Source organism: Microcebus murinus, chromosome 6, assembly GCF_040939455.1.
Source record: "Microcebus murinus isolate Inina chromosome 6, M.murinus_Inina_mat1.0, whole genome shotgun sequence".
NCBI lineage: Eukaryota > Metazoa > Chordata > Mammalia > Primates > Cheirogaleidae > Microcebus > Microcebus murinus.
The window spans coordinates 33,889,562-33,906,758 of NC_134109.1; the positions used below are offsets into that span (position 1 = coordinate 33,889,562).

Sequence of the window (17,197 nt, forward strand, 5' to 3'; positions counted from 1 at the left end):
AGTCCTGACAAGCATCATTCTTGCTAGGTGACAGAGTGAAGCTCCTCTGCTTGCTGACCCAAGCGTTGAGGTTGTTCATCTGTCACTGAGATTCCCAGTTAAACAATTGTGCTGCCCAACTAGAAAATTTTAATGCCAGACCAATGTTAGATATATTCACTACCTCAAGGCTTTTTATCATTTCAGCTGAATTTTCCTCTTGTGTAAGATAGAGGAAATGAAAAGTAAAACTGCTATTCTGAAAAGTTGTTTCACATCATTATATTAATGAGCAAAGAAAAATTCTCAATACAAAGTGTTTTATTAGATGAAGTTTTTTTTTTTTTTTAAATACAACTCTAATAGAACTAATGTTTTGTTTAAAGAGGAAGATGATCCAAAATCAAAAAGGGATATGGGAGGAGGAGCTTCAGACCAAGTGGGTTTACACTATGGATTTCTGCACTTGCAGAATGATAGTCTTAATTCAGGCTAGTGTAGGTCAAGTTACATGTGATTCTCCTTGTTGTATTAGGAGACAGTAGAAGGAGCAGTGTAACATAAAGCTCCCAGTGTTAAAGTTCTAAGGAAAAAATAAGAAACCTGAACATGCTACAGAATTTTATTTCCTAGAAGCAGGATATAGATTGTCTTACCCCTTTTAGGACATCTCTGATGGCATATGGAGATTTCTGAGGAATAACATGGAGAAAATTGAATTTTCATTTTGAAAAAAAGCATTTTGGCACATAAAAATTGCATCAACTTTTGACTTTACTTGATATAAATTGTTTTTACTAATTCTTCAGCATTAACTAAATATTATGGCCAAAGATAATCACCAATTATTGCTTTTAGTAGAACAGAATTGTCAAATTTAGAAACAATGGATACTAATTAGACCTTCAAAACGGTAAGAGAGGGCCTTCACATGGAGAAAGAGTTCATAATATCTGCTCATTCTCTTGTGCTATATTCTTTGATCTCAGAGAACATCTTTATATTAAAAGCTGTTTTCCATATTAAATAGAGACTCACAATATCTGGATTATAAAGATAGAATTGGTAGTTTCCTATAAAAAATGAGTCTGATGCCTCTTGCTGATTTCTGCAAACTTTCAGAAACTGTAAAGATGTACAGAAGATGTTCAGTAACAAGTGAACATTTTCTACATTGTCTTTGATTTCTAGAATAAAATTGCATTAAGTCCAGCAACATGAGGTATCTTCTTTAAGGGTACACACGAAGTTAATGACAAATGTAGGAATAAAACCCAGAGTTCCCGATTTCTAGTTTAAAATTGTAGTTTCTTCATAGGCCTGGGAATAAACAGGCTAGAAAAAAATTGATGCTTATAAGAGGATGTATATGTATATGTAAATGTCTATTTATCTATCTATGGAAGAAATTTTATGTTATTATATATGGAGAAAATTTTTCCTCTACCATTCAGTTCCAAATGCAAGTGCAAGTACAGAAATTTAAAGAGTGACTTATAAGAAGAAAAAAGATACTCACTACTAAATCCTCAATGTAAAAAATAGAAGACTGATTCAAATAGAGACTTTTGGAGCAGACAGCTTATCCATGCTTGCTATCAATATCCTGTACACAAATCTGCCTTTGAAACTATAATAAAAGGAAAACTTTAGAAAACCAATGTGGTTTTCAAAGCCAGAAAAGATTGTAATTCAAGTTTCACATGATTATTTTTTGTGGTTCCTGAAACAGATAATAATTATTCCTAATGCTGAAAAATTTCAGAAGGAGTTTGAAAAAGATGTCTACATAAACTAAAATTTGAGAAATAGAAAAGTGAAAGCAATAGATTTTAAAATGTAATGTTCTAATTTATTTGTAACCCGTTAATCATTAATTACAATGGAGTAGTATAGATAAAAGAAATTCACAGCTAATCCAAATGTCTGATTATTTCTTTATAAGAATTTTATATAAATCACGAGAGATTAACATTTAGATGAGTTAATTTATTCTTCAATGAAAGTTATAAGAGACTTACATCATTAGCTACTTTTATACATACTTTTCTATGAGGTAGAATATTCTCTATCAGTAACTAAGGCAGGTTAGATTGTAAATGTTTATATTATACATAGGATCATGGCAATATAAATGAAGTTTGAGAACTGAATGTAAAGGATTGTGATTCAGCTGAGATTATTAATTTACTTATATATATTGAAAATTAAAATTTAGTAGCAAAAGTCTTCACTAATCATCTATCTTCTTTTTACAAGTATTTCACTGATATCATAGAAGATACTAACCATACGATCAAAAACATTTCAATCTCCTATTCAGTCTCTCAGCTAGAATATATTTTAAAAATATCCATTGGAAATGGTCTGAAACTATTACGCTGTATCACCTCTTTTGCAATATTCTGGGAATTTCTTTAGGCAGAGATTAATTACTGGGGAAACTATCCTCAGGGATTAATTACTAGGATGTGGCTGGCCTGTAAAGCAGTGAAATGACTCTGCATTGGTATTTACCTTTTTTTTTTTTTTTTTAAGATTTTGTATTCTAGAAATAGCATGCAACAAAAGAAATTGCTTGGATGCTAAAGTAATATGTGTTGTTGATTCCCTTTGAATTAGCCCAATTTTCCAAAACTGATCTCACTGTCTCTCTTGCCAATAAGAATCATAAATGTTACATTTTTATTAAAACAAACATATTTTGGAGCAGAAAGCCAACTTTATATGGTAGGCTTCCACATCATTGGATGTATGCATTCACACTTCTCTTTAGTTACAAGACGTTTGGTAAAATTTTTTTAGAAAACGGTGTATATTTTGTGTGTTTGTTTTACTGTTAAGAGAACTAGACACATCAATAAAAATTTTACAAAAGCACAGCTGATATTAAATTCTGACTCTCAGCCTTTTTATTAAATTTAGACTCTTACCTACAGAATGACTAATGTACCTTTACTTTTCTTCCCATATTTTATATTGATTTAGATTAAGATTATACAGATTAAATAAATATTCCAGTTTGTTGGTCCTGAGGGCTAGACTATGTTAGTTTTAGAACTAATTTACTTTCAGAACTACTCTCAGATAGACATTTTTTAACCCTATTATATTATGCTATGGCTTTTTTAAAATTAGTAATTATGGTATCAATGACATGAAATAAAACATTTTCTTAGAAATAGTTTTCTTCTAACCAATATCACTCAGTATTGGTGCATCTCTAGATTGTTTCTGGTAACTATGATTTGGAAGAGATTTTTTAAAAAGTTTTGCTTAAGAGTTCAAAATTTAAACAAACTCCTACAAATAAAGAAATACTTTGTAGGATCTAGTTAATATTTGACTTCACTATACTATTCATATTATATTAATATTATTCAGCCCTTTCAATAAAACTGGTGCCTCACTATAAAACAATTCTGTTTCATTTGTGATATATTAAGACAAAGTATAAAAGGAAGGAAGGAAGAAAGGAAAGTAAGAGAAGTGATATTACACAAGTGTGTCAAGGAAGAATAATTACTAATGTGTTTCTGGAGGAACTGTAATATGATTATAAAAATAAACCAACAAAAAGATAAAAAAGATCAAGGAGAGTTGTGAACAGTACTGAAGAGATGAGAAATTAAAAATTAGAATCTTGGGAGGAAGTTACAGATCCTCCTATGCCCCCTCCATAGCTTTATCCTTGGGAAATCCACTTTTACAAGTTTTTAATCTCTCATGACCTATTAACATTTAAAATTATCTATTTTATTATTCATTTATAATTTTGATATTTAAATTCTATAATAGCTTTGACTACAAGGTAATACAATCTATATAATATTTGACTTCTAAATATTTCCTGCCCACTAGTCAGAGAATAATTCAGTCCATTTTCTTTTTTTCCTCCAAATTTCTTCTCTGTTTAAAAAGAAATTATGAAGCCCATCTTTTATGGAATAAGACCTTTTAGGTACATTAAAATATATAATTTTTAAATAGTATAACATATATTCTTTTTTATTTAGAAATATCATGGGGTATAAATAATTTTGGTTACATGAATCACTTTTATAATGCTTGAGTCATGGTTATAAGAGTACCCATCACCCAGATATTGTTCATTGTACCCATTAGGTATCCCCCCTGGTTGATTTCTGTTGAGTTTTACTTCCCTTTATGCACATGTGTGCTCATTACTCATTTCCAATTTAGTAGTGAGTACATGTGGTGTTTGTTTTTCCATTCTTTAGATACTTCATTTAGGATGATGGTCTCCAGTTCCAACCAAATTGCTGCAAAAGGCATTGATTCATCTTTTTAATGGCTGAGTAGTACTCCATGGTATACATATACCAACTCTTATTAATCCACTTATGAATTGATGGGCACTTGGGTTGATTCAACATTTTTCCAATTGTGAATTGTGTTGCAATAAACACTCAGGTGCAGGTGTCTTTTTAATAAAATGACTTCTTTTCCTTTGGGAAAATGCCCAGTAGTGGGATTGCTGGATCAAATGGTAGGTTGACTTTTAGTTCTTTGAGGGATCTCCATACTATTTTCCATAGAGGTTGTACTCATTTGTAGTCCCACAAACACTTACACAGTGTATAATTATTCCTTTCTCTCTGTATCCATACTGGCATCTATTATTTATGTACTTTTTAATAAAGGCCATTTTGATGGGAGTAAGGTGATATCTCATTGTGGTTTTAATTGGCATTTCCATGATGATTAGTGACATTGAACATTTTTTCATGTGTTTATTGGCCATTTGTCCATCTTCTTTTGAAAAGTGTCTGTTCATGTCTTTTGCCCACTTTTTAATGGGGTCATTTGATTTTTTCTTTCTGATTTGCCTGAGTTCTTTGTAGATTCTGGTTATTAGTGCTTTATCACAGCAGTCCCAACCTTTTTGGCACCAGGGAAAGATTTTATGAAAGACAGTTTTTCAATCAACTGGGGAGGTGGTTATAGTTTTAGGATGACTCAAGCTCATTACATTTACTGTGCAGTCAAACCTCTCTGCTAATCTGTATTTGCAGCTGCTGCCCAGCATTAGCATTCACCTCACTAGCACCACCTCCCTAGCACCACCTCAGCTCCACCTCAGATCATCAGGCATTAGATTCTCATAAGGAGCACTCAACCTAGATCCCTTGGATGCACAGTTTATAGTAGGGTTCACACTCTATGACAATCTAATGCCGTAGCTGATCTGACAGGAAGTGGAGCATATGCAGTGATGTAAGCCATGGGAGTGGCTGTAAATACAGATGAAGCTTCTCTTGCTTGCCAGCCACTCACCTGTTGTGTGGCCTGGTTTCTAATAGGACATGGACTGGTACCTGTCCACAGCCTAGGGATTGGGGACCACAGCTTTATTGGATATATAGCTTGTAAATATTTTCTCCCATTCTGTAGGTTGCTCTGTTAATTATTTCCTTGGCTGCACAGAAACTTTTTAATTTAATCAAGTCACATTTATTTATTTTTGTTGTTGTTGTGATTGTCTTTGGGGTCTTCTTCATACATCATTTGCCTAGGCTGATATCTAGAACATTTTTTCCTAGATTTTTTTCTAGAATTCTTATGGTTTCATGCCTTACATTTAAGTCCTTTATCTATCTTGAATTATAATAATTTTTGTAAGTGGTGAGAGATATGGATCCTGTTTCATTCTTCTGCATGTGGCCATCCAATTTTCCCAGCACCATTTATTGAATATGGATTCTATTCTCCAATGTATATTGTTGTCAAAGACCAGCTGGCTGTATGTGGATGGTTTTATATCTGGGTTTTCTGCTCTGATCCACTGGTCTATATCTCTATTTTTGTGTAATATCATGCTGATTTAGTTACTATAGACTTGTAGTATAGTTTGAAGTGTGGTAATGGTGATGCCTCCTGATTTGTTCTTTTTGCTTAAGATTGCTTTGGCTATTCAGGCTCTTATCTGGTTCCAGACTAAACATAGAATTATTTTTTCCAGATCTGTGAAATATGATGTTGGTATTTTGATGGAAATATTGATGACAATGTTGATTCTACCAATCCATCAACATATGTTTTTCCACTTGTTTTTATCATCTGCAATTTCGTTCCCCAGTGTTTCATAGTTCTCCTTGTAGAGATCTTTCACCTCCTTGGTTAAGTATATCCCTAGGTATTTTATTTTCTTTGTAGCAGTTGTAAATGATACTGAGTCTTTGATTTGACTCAGCTCCACTATTATTGGTATATAGGAATGCTACTGATTTTGTGTACATTGATTTTTTTAATCTGAGCCTTTGCTGAATTTATTTATAAATTCCAGGAGTCTCTTGGTAGAATCTGGGGTTTTCTAGGTATAAAATCATATTGCCTACAAAAATTGATAGTTTGGCCTTCTTTTTCCTGATTTTGATACCCTTAATTTCTCTCTTGCCTGATTGCTCTAGCTAGGACTTCCTGTCTATGATCTATAAATGGAACAACAAAGCCTAGGTGACACTGTTGAGACCTACTGCTCAGATGAAAAGATTCCTTTCAGAATATTACTGATCACTGATGATGCACCTAGTCACCCAAGAGCTCTAATGGAAATGCAGAGGAAATTAGTATTGTTTTCATGACTTCTAACACAAAATCCATTATGCAGTCTATGATTCAAGGAGTAATTTTGACTTTTCAAGTCTTATTATTTAAGAAATACATTTTATAAAGCTACAGCTGCCATAGATAGTAATCACTGCTCTGATGAATCTGGGCAAAGTCAATTGAAAACATTCCAGAAAGGATTCACCATTCTAGATACCATTCAGTACATTCTTGGTTCATAGGAAGAGGTCAATATATCAATACTAACAGGAGTTTGGAAGAAGTTGATTCCAACTCTCATGGATGACTTTGAGGGGTTCAAAACTTCAGTGAAGGAAGTAACTGCAAATGTGGTACATATAGCAAAGAAGTAGAATTCGAAGTGGAGCCTGAAGATGACTGAATTGCTGTCATCTCATGGTAAAACTTCCACATATGAGGAATCGCTTCTAATTGATGAGCAAATAAAGAGGTTTGTTGAGATGGAATCAATTCTGGAATGGAATTCAGCAATCCTGGTAAAGATGCTGTGAACATTTTTGAAATGATGACAAAGGATTTATAATAGTATATAAAGTTAGTTGATAAAGCAGAGAATTGACTCTAATTTTGAAATTAGTTCTGCAGGTTAAGTGCTATCAAATAGCATTGCATGCTACAGAAAAACCTTTCATGAAAGGAAGAGTCAACCGATGTGCCAAATGTCACTGTTGTCTTATTTTAAGAAATTGCCACAGCCACACCAGCCTTAAGCAACCACAAACATGATCAGTCGGCAGCCATTATTATGGAGGCAAGGTACTATACCAGCAAAAAGAATACAATTTGCTGAAGGCTCAGAGGATCTTTATTTTTTAATGACAAAGTATTTTTAAATTAAGGTACATACATTTTTTTGGGGACAGAATGCTATTGCACACTTAAATTACAGAATAGTATAAACATAACTTTTGTATACACTGGGAAACCAAAAAAATATGTTTTAATCATTTTATTGTAATTTTTGCTTTAATATGATGGTCTGTAACTGAAACTGCAATAGTTCTAGGTATGCCTGTAAAACAGTTATAAACAACTCCAGTTGGCTTTATTGAGTATTGTGACAAATCAGAAAAATAGGCAAAAAGACATCCCTGTCACTACCCAAACCCATCTAAAAAACCAACCAAACAAACAAACAAAAAACTTATATTTTCCTGGTTTAAAAAATAACAGGACAGGCACAGTGGGTCACGCCTGTAATCCCAGCACTTTGGGAGGCTGAGGAGGGAGTTCAAAACCAGCCTGGGCAACATACGGAGACCCCATCACCACAATAAAATTGTTGAAAATTAGCTGGGTATGGTGGCACACATTTGTAGTCCCAGCTACTCAGGAGGCTGAGGCAGCAGGACTGCTTGAGCCCAGGAGTCCAAAGTTATAGTCAGCTATGATTGCACTACTGAACTCCAGCCTGGATGATAGAGCAAGACCTTGTCTCAAAAAAAAAAAAAAAAAAAAAAAAGTGCACATTGTAAAATAACCTGCAATTCCATTCCTATGCAGGTTTGTTTACTAATTTAATACATATTTTATTTTTAGCATTTTCTCATGTCATTAAATATTTTGTTTTTGAGACAGGGTCTCACTCTGTTGACCAGGATGGAGTACAGCAATATGATCACAGCTCACTGCAAACTTCAACTCCTGGGCTCAAGTGATCATCTTGGCTCAGCTTCCTGAGTAGCTAGGACTACAGGTGTGTTTCATCACACAAATATTCTTAACAATATAATTTTTAAAGTTATAGAATAACTTATATATGTGTGTATTATAAATTATTTTCTATACGCATTAAAGTTATTTCTAATTTTTAATGCTATGATAAATACTCTTGTATATAGTCTTTGATGGCCTCTCTGATAATTTCCTTTGGATAAATTTCTAGAAATAAGATTATTAGTTACAATATAAAATTTTAAGGTTCCCCATATATATGAATGCTATATAATACAAACATTATAACATATACTTTTCAAGCAAGTGACATACACACATATATACATGTGTATGTGTGCATACTGTTTGCTTGAAGGGTTAATACAGATTTATATTTCTACTAGTGTGAATAGTCATTTTTGTCATTGTTCATTACAGGACTGATGATTATAATTTTAGAATAGTTATCAATTTTATTGTAAAATTTGTGTTGTTCTACATTTTTAGTAGATTTCTAGTGAAAGGGTATATTTTTGCTCTCACATATTTCTTTGTTACATGTACTTCTTTTATTAAATGCTTGTTCCTATCCTTTAGTCATCCTATTTTTTCCCTATAAGATTTGAAGAGCTCTCTGAGGCTGTCAACCCTGTATCTGACAGATTAGCTGTAAATACCATATTTTCACATAAGCCCTACTATAATCTCCTTGAGGGCAGGGTTTGTAAGTCTATCCATAGCTGGATCCCCTACAAGCTAGTATGGTATTTTATGTATAATCTGCACTAAAAAATATTCATTGAATGAATTTCTGTATTAATCTGTTTTATCTTTAATGAAAGTAGAATGATTAGGGAGATAGTCCTGAGATTTGGGGCTAGAAAATACCTGACTGATTTTAGAATATGTATAAGTTTAAAATATGAAGATCTAGAGGATAGTTTAGTTTGGAATATACTTTCTATTAAAGTTATGAATGGGACACAGCCAGTTAGTTATATAGTTTTGAATCATGCCTATATCTAATCAATTTTATTGCTGAAATAATGATGGCACAGGTTATTTCTGTTGGGGTGTTTTTGCACAAAGTGTGTCTCAAACCATTTAAAAAAGTGCATAGGAATCAAAGCTATTTAATTACACTGAAAGCTAGTACTCTTAATTTTACCATTTCTTGTATTTCTACAGTTCATTTCCCTATCTTCCTATAACTTGAATAAAAATCTAGTGGAAAACAAGATAAATCAATATTTAACACAGATAAGCTTGACTTAAATGTATAAGATATTAAGTAAAGTTAGAACATTTTTGGTATATAATCTCTACTGGCACAGAATACAAAGATGAAATAAATAAATATAAATTAATTTATATTAATTGGAGATAAAAAATATCAGAGGGAGGGGCTAAAAAGAATGTTTATTCAGTTGGTACAGAAACTACTTCAGAGGAATAGAATTATAGTTTTACAAGTTGACTTTAGAGATTATTTAACTTAATACCTGATGTTACTGATACAGAAACTTAGATCTACTAGTTCTCATAAGGTTATAAAGTGACAGACTAGCTCTGGTACTCAATATTTAGTGTCTCACAGTGCAATACTTTTACATACTCAATGTTGTTAGCTTTTCAAACTTTGGGTCCATAATTTTTAAATGTCTGCCAGTAAATGAGTACATGCAAATGCCAAAACTACTTCTTCCAATATATCATTAAATTAAATTCATTAAGATGCAAAAACAATGAATTCCTTGTATCCATGTAACATGTAGGAATCATAGGCCTAAAAGTTCTGCATATACTTTCAACAAAGGTAGAATTAATACAAGTTGGTGAGTTTAATGAAGAGAAGATGCCAAAGCATTTAACTTTCAGAAGATTATCTCTAGCATTGTTTTTAAAAATGGAAAATAGGGGCTGGTGAAAAACTATGCCACATCAATCAATTAGAATATCAAACAATAATCAAAATAATGTTATAAATGTCCATTTAAAACATGTAAAGATGTTCATGACATAGAAAGATGCTCATGTTACTAAGTAAACAAGATAGGTTAAAATATTATAGATAGTTAAAAACAATAACATTTGGTGAGTACTTATATTTCAAACACTGTGATAAGTGATTTATATATTTAAAATTTAATTCTTAAGATAATCTTATGAGGGCAAATAATATTATTATTTTTACATTTTAAAGTTGAGATAATTAAGGTTACAAAGGTAAAATAACTTTCTGAAAGTTATATATCTAGTAAGTGATAAAGCTGAGATTCATCACCGGGACTGTCAGACTCCAGAACCTGAGTTCTAATCCCTGCTTTTCCATTATGATATTTGAATGAATAGAAAAAAAAAATAAAAGAATGATATGCAGCAAAATTTTAATAGTGGTTATTTATAAAGAGTGTTTTATGAGAACTTTTTTTTCATATATGCCTTTTCTAAGTTTTCCTAAATGAATGTTTTTTTTTTTTAAATAAAAAGAGACCATGCCACTTACAGTCTGTCTGAGCTATAAAATTGTTAAATCTATAGCTGATAATTTCTGGTTTGCTGTATCTTTTGGGGTATCACATTTTATTTGCAAGTTTCAGATTTCAGAGTGGCAATAATGCATCTCCTAGTTAAGTTATACTTAGGTTCAATGATGAACATAAAATAATTAGAAATTAATGGAGGAAATTCCATTTTCAATTACCATTATATATAAAAGCAGAGGGGATACATAGATAAATGAGGAAATAGTAATCAATGTAAAATCTTATATATGTAGCAGATCATAGAAGAACTACTGAAAATAATTTCTAAATTGAAAATTAATAGCTAAAATATATTATGATCTAATTTTGGTTTTATCCTAATATGAAATTATTTACCATACGGGGTGGTCCCTTTCTCATTAGAAAAGGAAGAGAATCATCTTTTATTTGAAGTTTCAAAATTCTGTTTTGCTATCAAACCAGAATAAATACCAAAACAAACATGCTATAAGGAGGAAGAAGTAGAATAATAATGAATTAGAGTGCAGTTCAGTTATTCAAATGTCTATTGGAGTCAGGCATTTAATATAAATCAGTAAAAACTCCATAAAATGCCAGCTGAGTATTGACACAGTATATATGTCAGTGCTGGTCCAGCAGTGTTGATCTGATTTTTTAGGAAATGTTGAACATTTATATTTTTATTTGAAATTTCCCAAATTTTAGATGTTCCAAGCTAATGTAAAAAATGATGTATCTTCAATTATATCCCCAATAAAATTATCTTCCAACACTGATGATTTCTTAAAAGAGGGTTTGTATTTACCTATCAGTAGACAGGATATGCTGGGGAAAGATTAGTATTATCCAAACACAGAAGTGGTATCACACTGAAAGTGAGTGGAATTGGGAATTATAATACCTGGTCTTGCATCTTGAAAAGATTTCATGAAGGCTTCTTTCATTTTGAACCACAGAGGAGTAAGTGTTCCCTGCCCTAGAATCAACTTGTATAACAGATTCAGGGTGAACTATTTATAATGCTTAAGCATGGTTCTGGTAGTCATTTATATAAGGATAAGATTTCTTGAACTATCACTATAACATTGTCTTTACGGAAAATATGGAAACATTATATTCAGTAGCAATCATTTTGACTCAGAATATTTTCAAGAAATATAGGCCAATTTGCTCATTTGATTACATCAGTGGTTCTTTGAGTGTGGTCAAAAAACTTATGAGGGTCCCTGAGACCTTTCTGGAGTCCAGATGTTCAGAGTTATTTTATTAATAGTACTCAGACATTATTTGCCTTTTTTGCTATGTTGACATTTGCCCTGATGGTATAAAAGCAATGGTGGATTGACATTTTAGTGTACATCTAATGCAGTGGATCAAAGTAATATGAACAGCCACTGCTCTATTCACTGCTATGTACAGTTTTTTAAAAAAGTTAGTTTCATTTAATATTGTCCTTAAGAAAACAGTAAATAATAATTTAATTAAATTAATTAAAACTTGACCCTTGAATGTGACAAAATGGGAAGTATGAATGAAATACTTCTGCTGCATACCAAACTATGCTGGTTGTCTCAAGGAAAAGGACTTATGCAATTATATGAGGTGTAAGCTGAATTAGCCAGTTTTTATAGAGAACACTATTTATACTTGAAAAAAATTAAAGACTAATGGGTAAAATGACAATATTTCTTACATTTTTGGCCAATGATAAAATTCTAGCTTCTAAGTGAAAATTAGAATTGTGGAAAATGTATATCTGCCACTATGAGGTTGAGAGCTTTCAATACTTCCCTACTTTTTAAAATGAACTTGGTGGTTATATTAATGAAGATGATTTTTTTGGTATAATATAATGAAATATGTCAACATTTGGAAGATTTTATACTTTCCAAATGACCAACATATGTGTTCCAAAGTCACGTCTGGATACATTCAAAGACAGACCAATGGGTTTTAATGTATCAGAGTATGGAATGCTCCTAGACATAGTTTCAGACTTCACCTTTCAACTAATCTTTAATAAACTAACAACTGTAAATTTTTGGTGTAGGATCCAAAAATATCCACAATTATCTAAAAATGCCAATAAAACAGTCCATCTTCTTCTAATTACATAACTGTATGAAGCTAGATTTATTTCTTCATATTCTTCAACCAAAACATACCACAACAGACTGAATTACAGAAGCAAATGTGAAAATATAGATGTTTTCTATTACACAAGACATCATCATGTATTTGAAAAAATGCAAAACACTGCCATTCTTTTCAGATTATTTTATTCTGGAAAATATACTTATATTTTCATAAAAGTGTTATTTATGTAGCATGTAAAGGCTTTAGTATTCTTATTTTAAAACAAATAGTTTAAAATTTCTCAGTTTTACCTGCCAGTACAGTACATATTGCTAGACAACCCACATAAACAGAAGTTATTTGGGGTCCTTAAATATTTTTTGAAGTATGAAGGGGTCCTGAATCAATAAGTTTGAGAGCTGCTGGATTTGACCAAGAATGTTGAGAGTATTATTGCTCAATATCCTCTACATGGGGTAGTTAACTTTGAACAAAGAAAACATATTTTCTGTTCAGAGAATGTATTTTTGACCTTACTAATTCAGTGCTTTCTAATATTTTTGTTATTTGTTGACTACACATGTAGAATCTATAATTTCTATGTCATTAACCACTGAACAGAAATTGGCATACTAATTTTTTTTTGACATATTAATGTTGACATAATTTCAGATAAAATCAAAGAAACCTGATGTTTAGTATAGTAGTAATGATTTTGTTTAGGTTTTTAAAAATACTGGAAAATAATTTTTAGGCACCAGTTGGTGACTTAAATTTAGGCTAGAATTATAGCCATTTCATCAGATTTTCTAGAGACTTGGGAACCTCAGGTTTAGCCAATGAACTAGCCATATCATATCATTATCCTGGTGTTCACAAAGGAAAATGGTGACAGCACAGAATAGTTTGTAAAAATTAACATTATTAGGAGAAAATGTCAGAGGAAATATTATGCTGATATTGGATCAATAATATCATTTTTATAGGTAAAGGAAATCATATTGCTTTCCAGACTCACACATGAAAAACTTTGAGTTAAGAAAATAGTTTATCCAGAGTAATCTAAATTCTTTTGCTCAAAGGACAATAACAGAAACCTACACAGAAGCCATAATTCTGTATTTTGTTTGAATATAGTATTACACATTAGTGTATTAAAAGAACATGCTTTTCACATAAAGATATTTCTATACATATACTTTTTAATCATTGCATAAACTTTAGTTCAATTAGATATTCATAGTGTTCATACTTTCTTCCTAAGAGGAAAAAATTCAACACGCTGGTTAGTCTAAGCACAAAATTCTTTTTTAACTTTTAAAGTACAAGAGAATATCTGAAGTTAGACTACATTTAGTTCTTCAAAATCAAACTTCAGATGCTTAGGGAATGAATGAATAATAAAACTGGTCTTTAAAAAAAATATAATCTATTTTAATAACATCTAAAGGGAATGGTAAATTGATTGAAAGTTTGGATTTTTCTTTTTTGCTCTGGTCATTATTTTATACCTTAGGCTTCTTGATTTGATTTCTGAATAGAGATGCTGCTGCACTCCATAACCGAAAATTGGCACTCATCTAAGTTGTGAATCATGTTCACTTTAAAACAGAATTTATCTATTACAAAATTAATCTTTCAGCAAATCTTTTTTGGAAGACTATCACTACTATAGAACTTGAGTCCTCTATATATGGCCTATACTTCCTTAAACAGAATCTACATACTATTTGACTTAGATACATTTTTTACTTAGGGCAATGAAAGACTAAAATTCCAACTTTGTTCTTGAAAGATATTTTGCAAGAGGAGTGAAAATCATTCATCATTACAGTCAGATTTCATTAAAAGAAAATATCTGATATAAAATAAAAATGACTATTTCCCATATACAATAAAACATTATGTCATTTCAGCATTATGTCATATTTGCTGGAGAAAAATGCAATCTATGAAGAATTGTTTTGAAAAGATAATACACAGTTTTCTTCATTAGATTGTGATGAGTGTACCTCCCCAAAAAATCAAAACATAGTATATTTTATAGATCTTATTCTCACTATAGCTGGAGAATCTCAAAAGATGAAAGCATACTGTGGGATATTATATTGCAGTATATATATAAAATGTGAATCAAAGTAATATTTAATATTACATTAATAGCTGTTGATCTAGATAAATAGATATACACATGCAGATGAACAAGAAGTCATCCAGCTTAAATACTGCCCAGTGATGAAAAGCTATAGAGGGAAAGGTTGAAAGTATTAGTTTTGAATTATAACTTGGTTATTTAACCCTTTTGTGTTTTCACAAAGACTTGGTTAAGTGTTTCTGATGGTTATTCCCATAATATTTTCTACCATTGTTGACAAAGCATAGCACTTATTATATTTTATTTTAATATGTAGTTGCTTGCTTTACCTGTTTGTTAAGCCAGGAACAGTATCTACTTGCTCACCGTTGCTTTCCCACTACTAGGCAAAGATTTACTTAATGAATTAATAAACACTGTTGTGGAGACAGAGATTACCAGTCTCATAATGGATCGAAATTCAATAAAGATAAACAACTTGCTTAATTTAGTGTGGTTATTAAGTAGAGAAGCAAGCATTTGAATGTAGGTCTTCTATTAGTAAGTCAAACGCTCTTTCTAATACTGATCATTCAAGATTGTATTTCTGATGTAAAAAAATACATTTACACATATATTGCTGCACATGATACTATGCATACCTAATCTGAATCACAGAAAGGGGATTTCTAAGGGGTTTGGCCAACACTAATATATACTAAATTAGAAATATCACAACCAAGATGCAGTAACAATAAAAATTGGAAATTATATATACAATTTTGTGCTGCATATCACTCTTTGGTTGTCTCATACCTACCTCAGATTGAACACTTTCAAAATCAATATGCATTACCCTCTTCTATTTTACCCTCAAAACCTGCTACCTATTTTTTATTCCTTAATATACTTAAAAATTATCATATACCCAATATGTCAAATTAGAAACTTGAGAATCACTTTTAACTTCTGTCCTCCAAATTTTTATGCTAAAAAATTAAAATAAATAATTCACCTAGAATAGAGCTAAATGCTAAAATTTATGGCCTTGAAACTTTGGTTAGTGGGGAAAGGCAAAAAAACACAAAAACCAAAAATAACCCAAGCCCCCCATTATTATATTTATTTATTTATTATTATTATTTTTTATAACGCTGTTCCCTCACATACACATCTACATTAAATAAGCATCCTTCCAGTAGACCTCAAATTTTAGTGTACTTCAGAATCATCTAAGTTGCTTGTTTAAAATGCATATTCTTAGACCATACTGATAGAGGCTCTAATTCAGTAAATCCAGATAGGGTCCAGGAATCTGCATTTTTAACAAGTGTCTGAAAGTGACTATAGGACAGATGGTCCATAGATCACACTTTCCTATTTTAAATAAAAAAGAACTGATATTTGAAATTGGATATTGAAATCACTGAATTAGACTATTTACACACTAATGAAAAATTTTAGCTTGAGAGTTTTTGATTGGTGACAACTGCCAGATGGTTATTGGTTTTTTGGGTTTTTTTTTTTTGCCAGCTGGTTATTGTTGATGAATATAATTTATAAAACCTTCACCCAGCACAAAAGCTCACATTGGTTAGTATGCATTTCAATTTATAATTATTAAATTATTATGAAATTATGATTATTAAAATTAATAATGCTTACCTGTTTACTGGTTGAGCATCCCTACTCTGAAAATCCAAAATTTGAATGCTCTAAAATCTAAAACTTTTTAAGCTCAAAGTTTCAGATTAGAGATGTTCAACCAGTGTAAGTATCTGCAAATATTCCAAAATCTAAAAAATTCTGAAATCTAAAACCCTTGTGGTCCCAAACATTTTTGGATAACGGATATGGAACCTATAATATACCTCTGACAAACTGTAAATTCCACGAAGATAGAGACTATATCTATCACTGATATTAAAGTACTGAGAAGAGCATCTAATTTAGAGTTAATTAATTTTTATCTTTGAGGTGTACATTCTAATGCTGGTGAACACTATCTAAAAGGAATATAATTTTATTCCTAGATAAAAATATGGTGCTTTATTTTAATTCATTGTCAGTTTGAACATCTAAGTGTTAACTAAGGAAAAAATATTAAGAAAAGTCACTTCTCTTTTAAAGTTTTTCAAAAAGTAAATTAATTTAATAAATGTTAACATTTTTATTTTTTAAAATTTTATTTTGGTGAATTGGGAAGTACCAAGTGATTTTTAAGATTTTATTTGATATCCTTTTTGTAGCTAAAATATAATTACAAAGTTTTAAAAAGGGTCACGAACTATTA

The 17,197-nt window shown here is 31.1% G+C and overlaps 1 protein-coding gene across 15 annotated transcripts in view; it reads right to left on the minus strand.

The window, feature by feature from the left end:
• The window catches only part of GPHN (gephyrin), a 540,115-nt gene that overhangs the window by 178,976 nt on the left and 343,942 nt on the right, over window positions 1-17,197 (minus strand). For 5 of the 15 annotated variants that reach the window (XM_076003936.1, XM_076003933.1, XM_076003934.1 and 2 more), the window contains one exon: window positions 636-671. The exons of the other annotated variants lie outside the window; for them this stretch is intronic. In XM_076003936.1, the coding sequence (XP_075860051.1) occupies window positions 636-671 (36 nt within the window). The remainder of the gene's footprint in view (window positions 1-635; window positions 672-17,197) is intronic. 15 annotated transcript variants of the gene reach the window in all.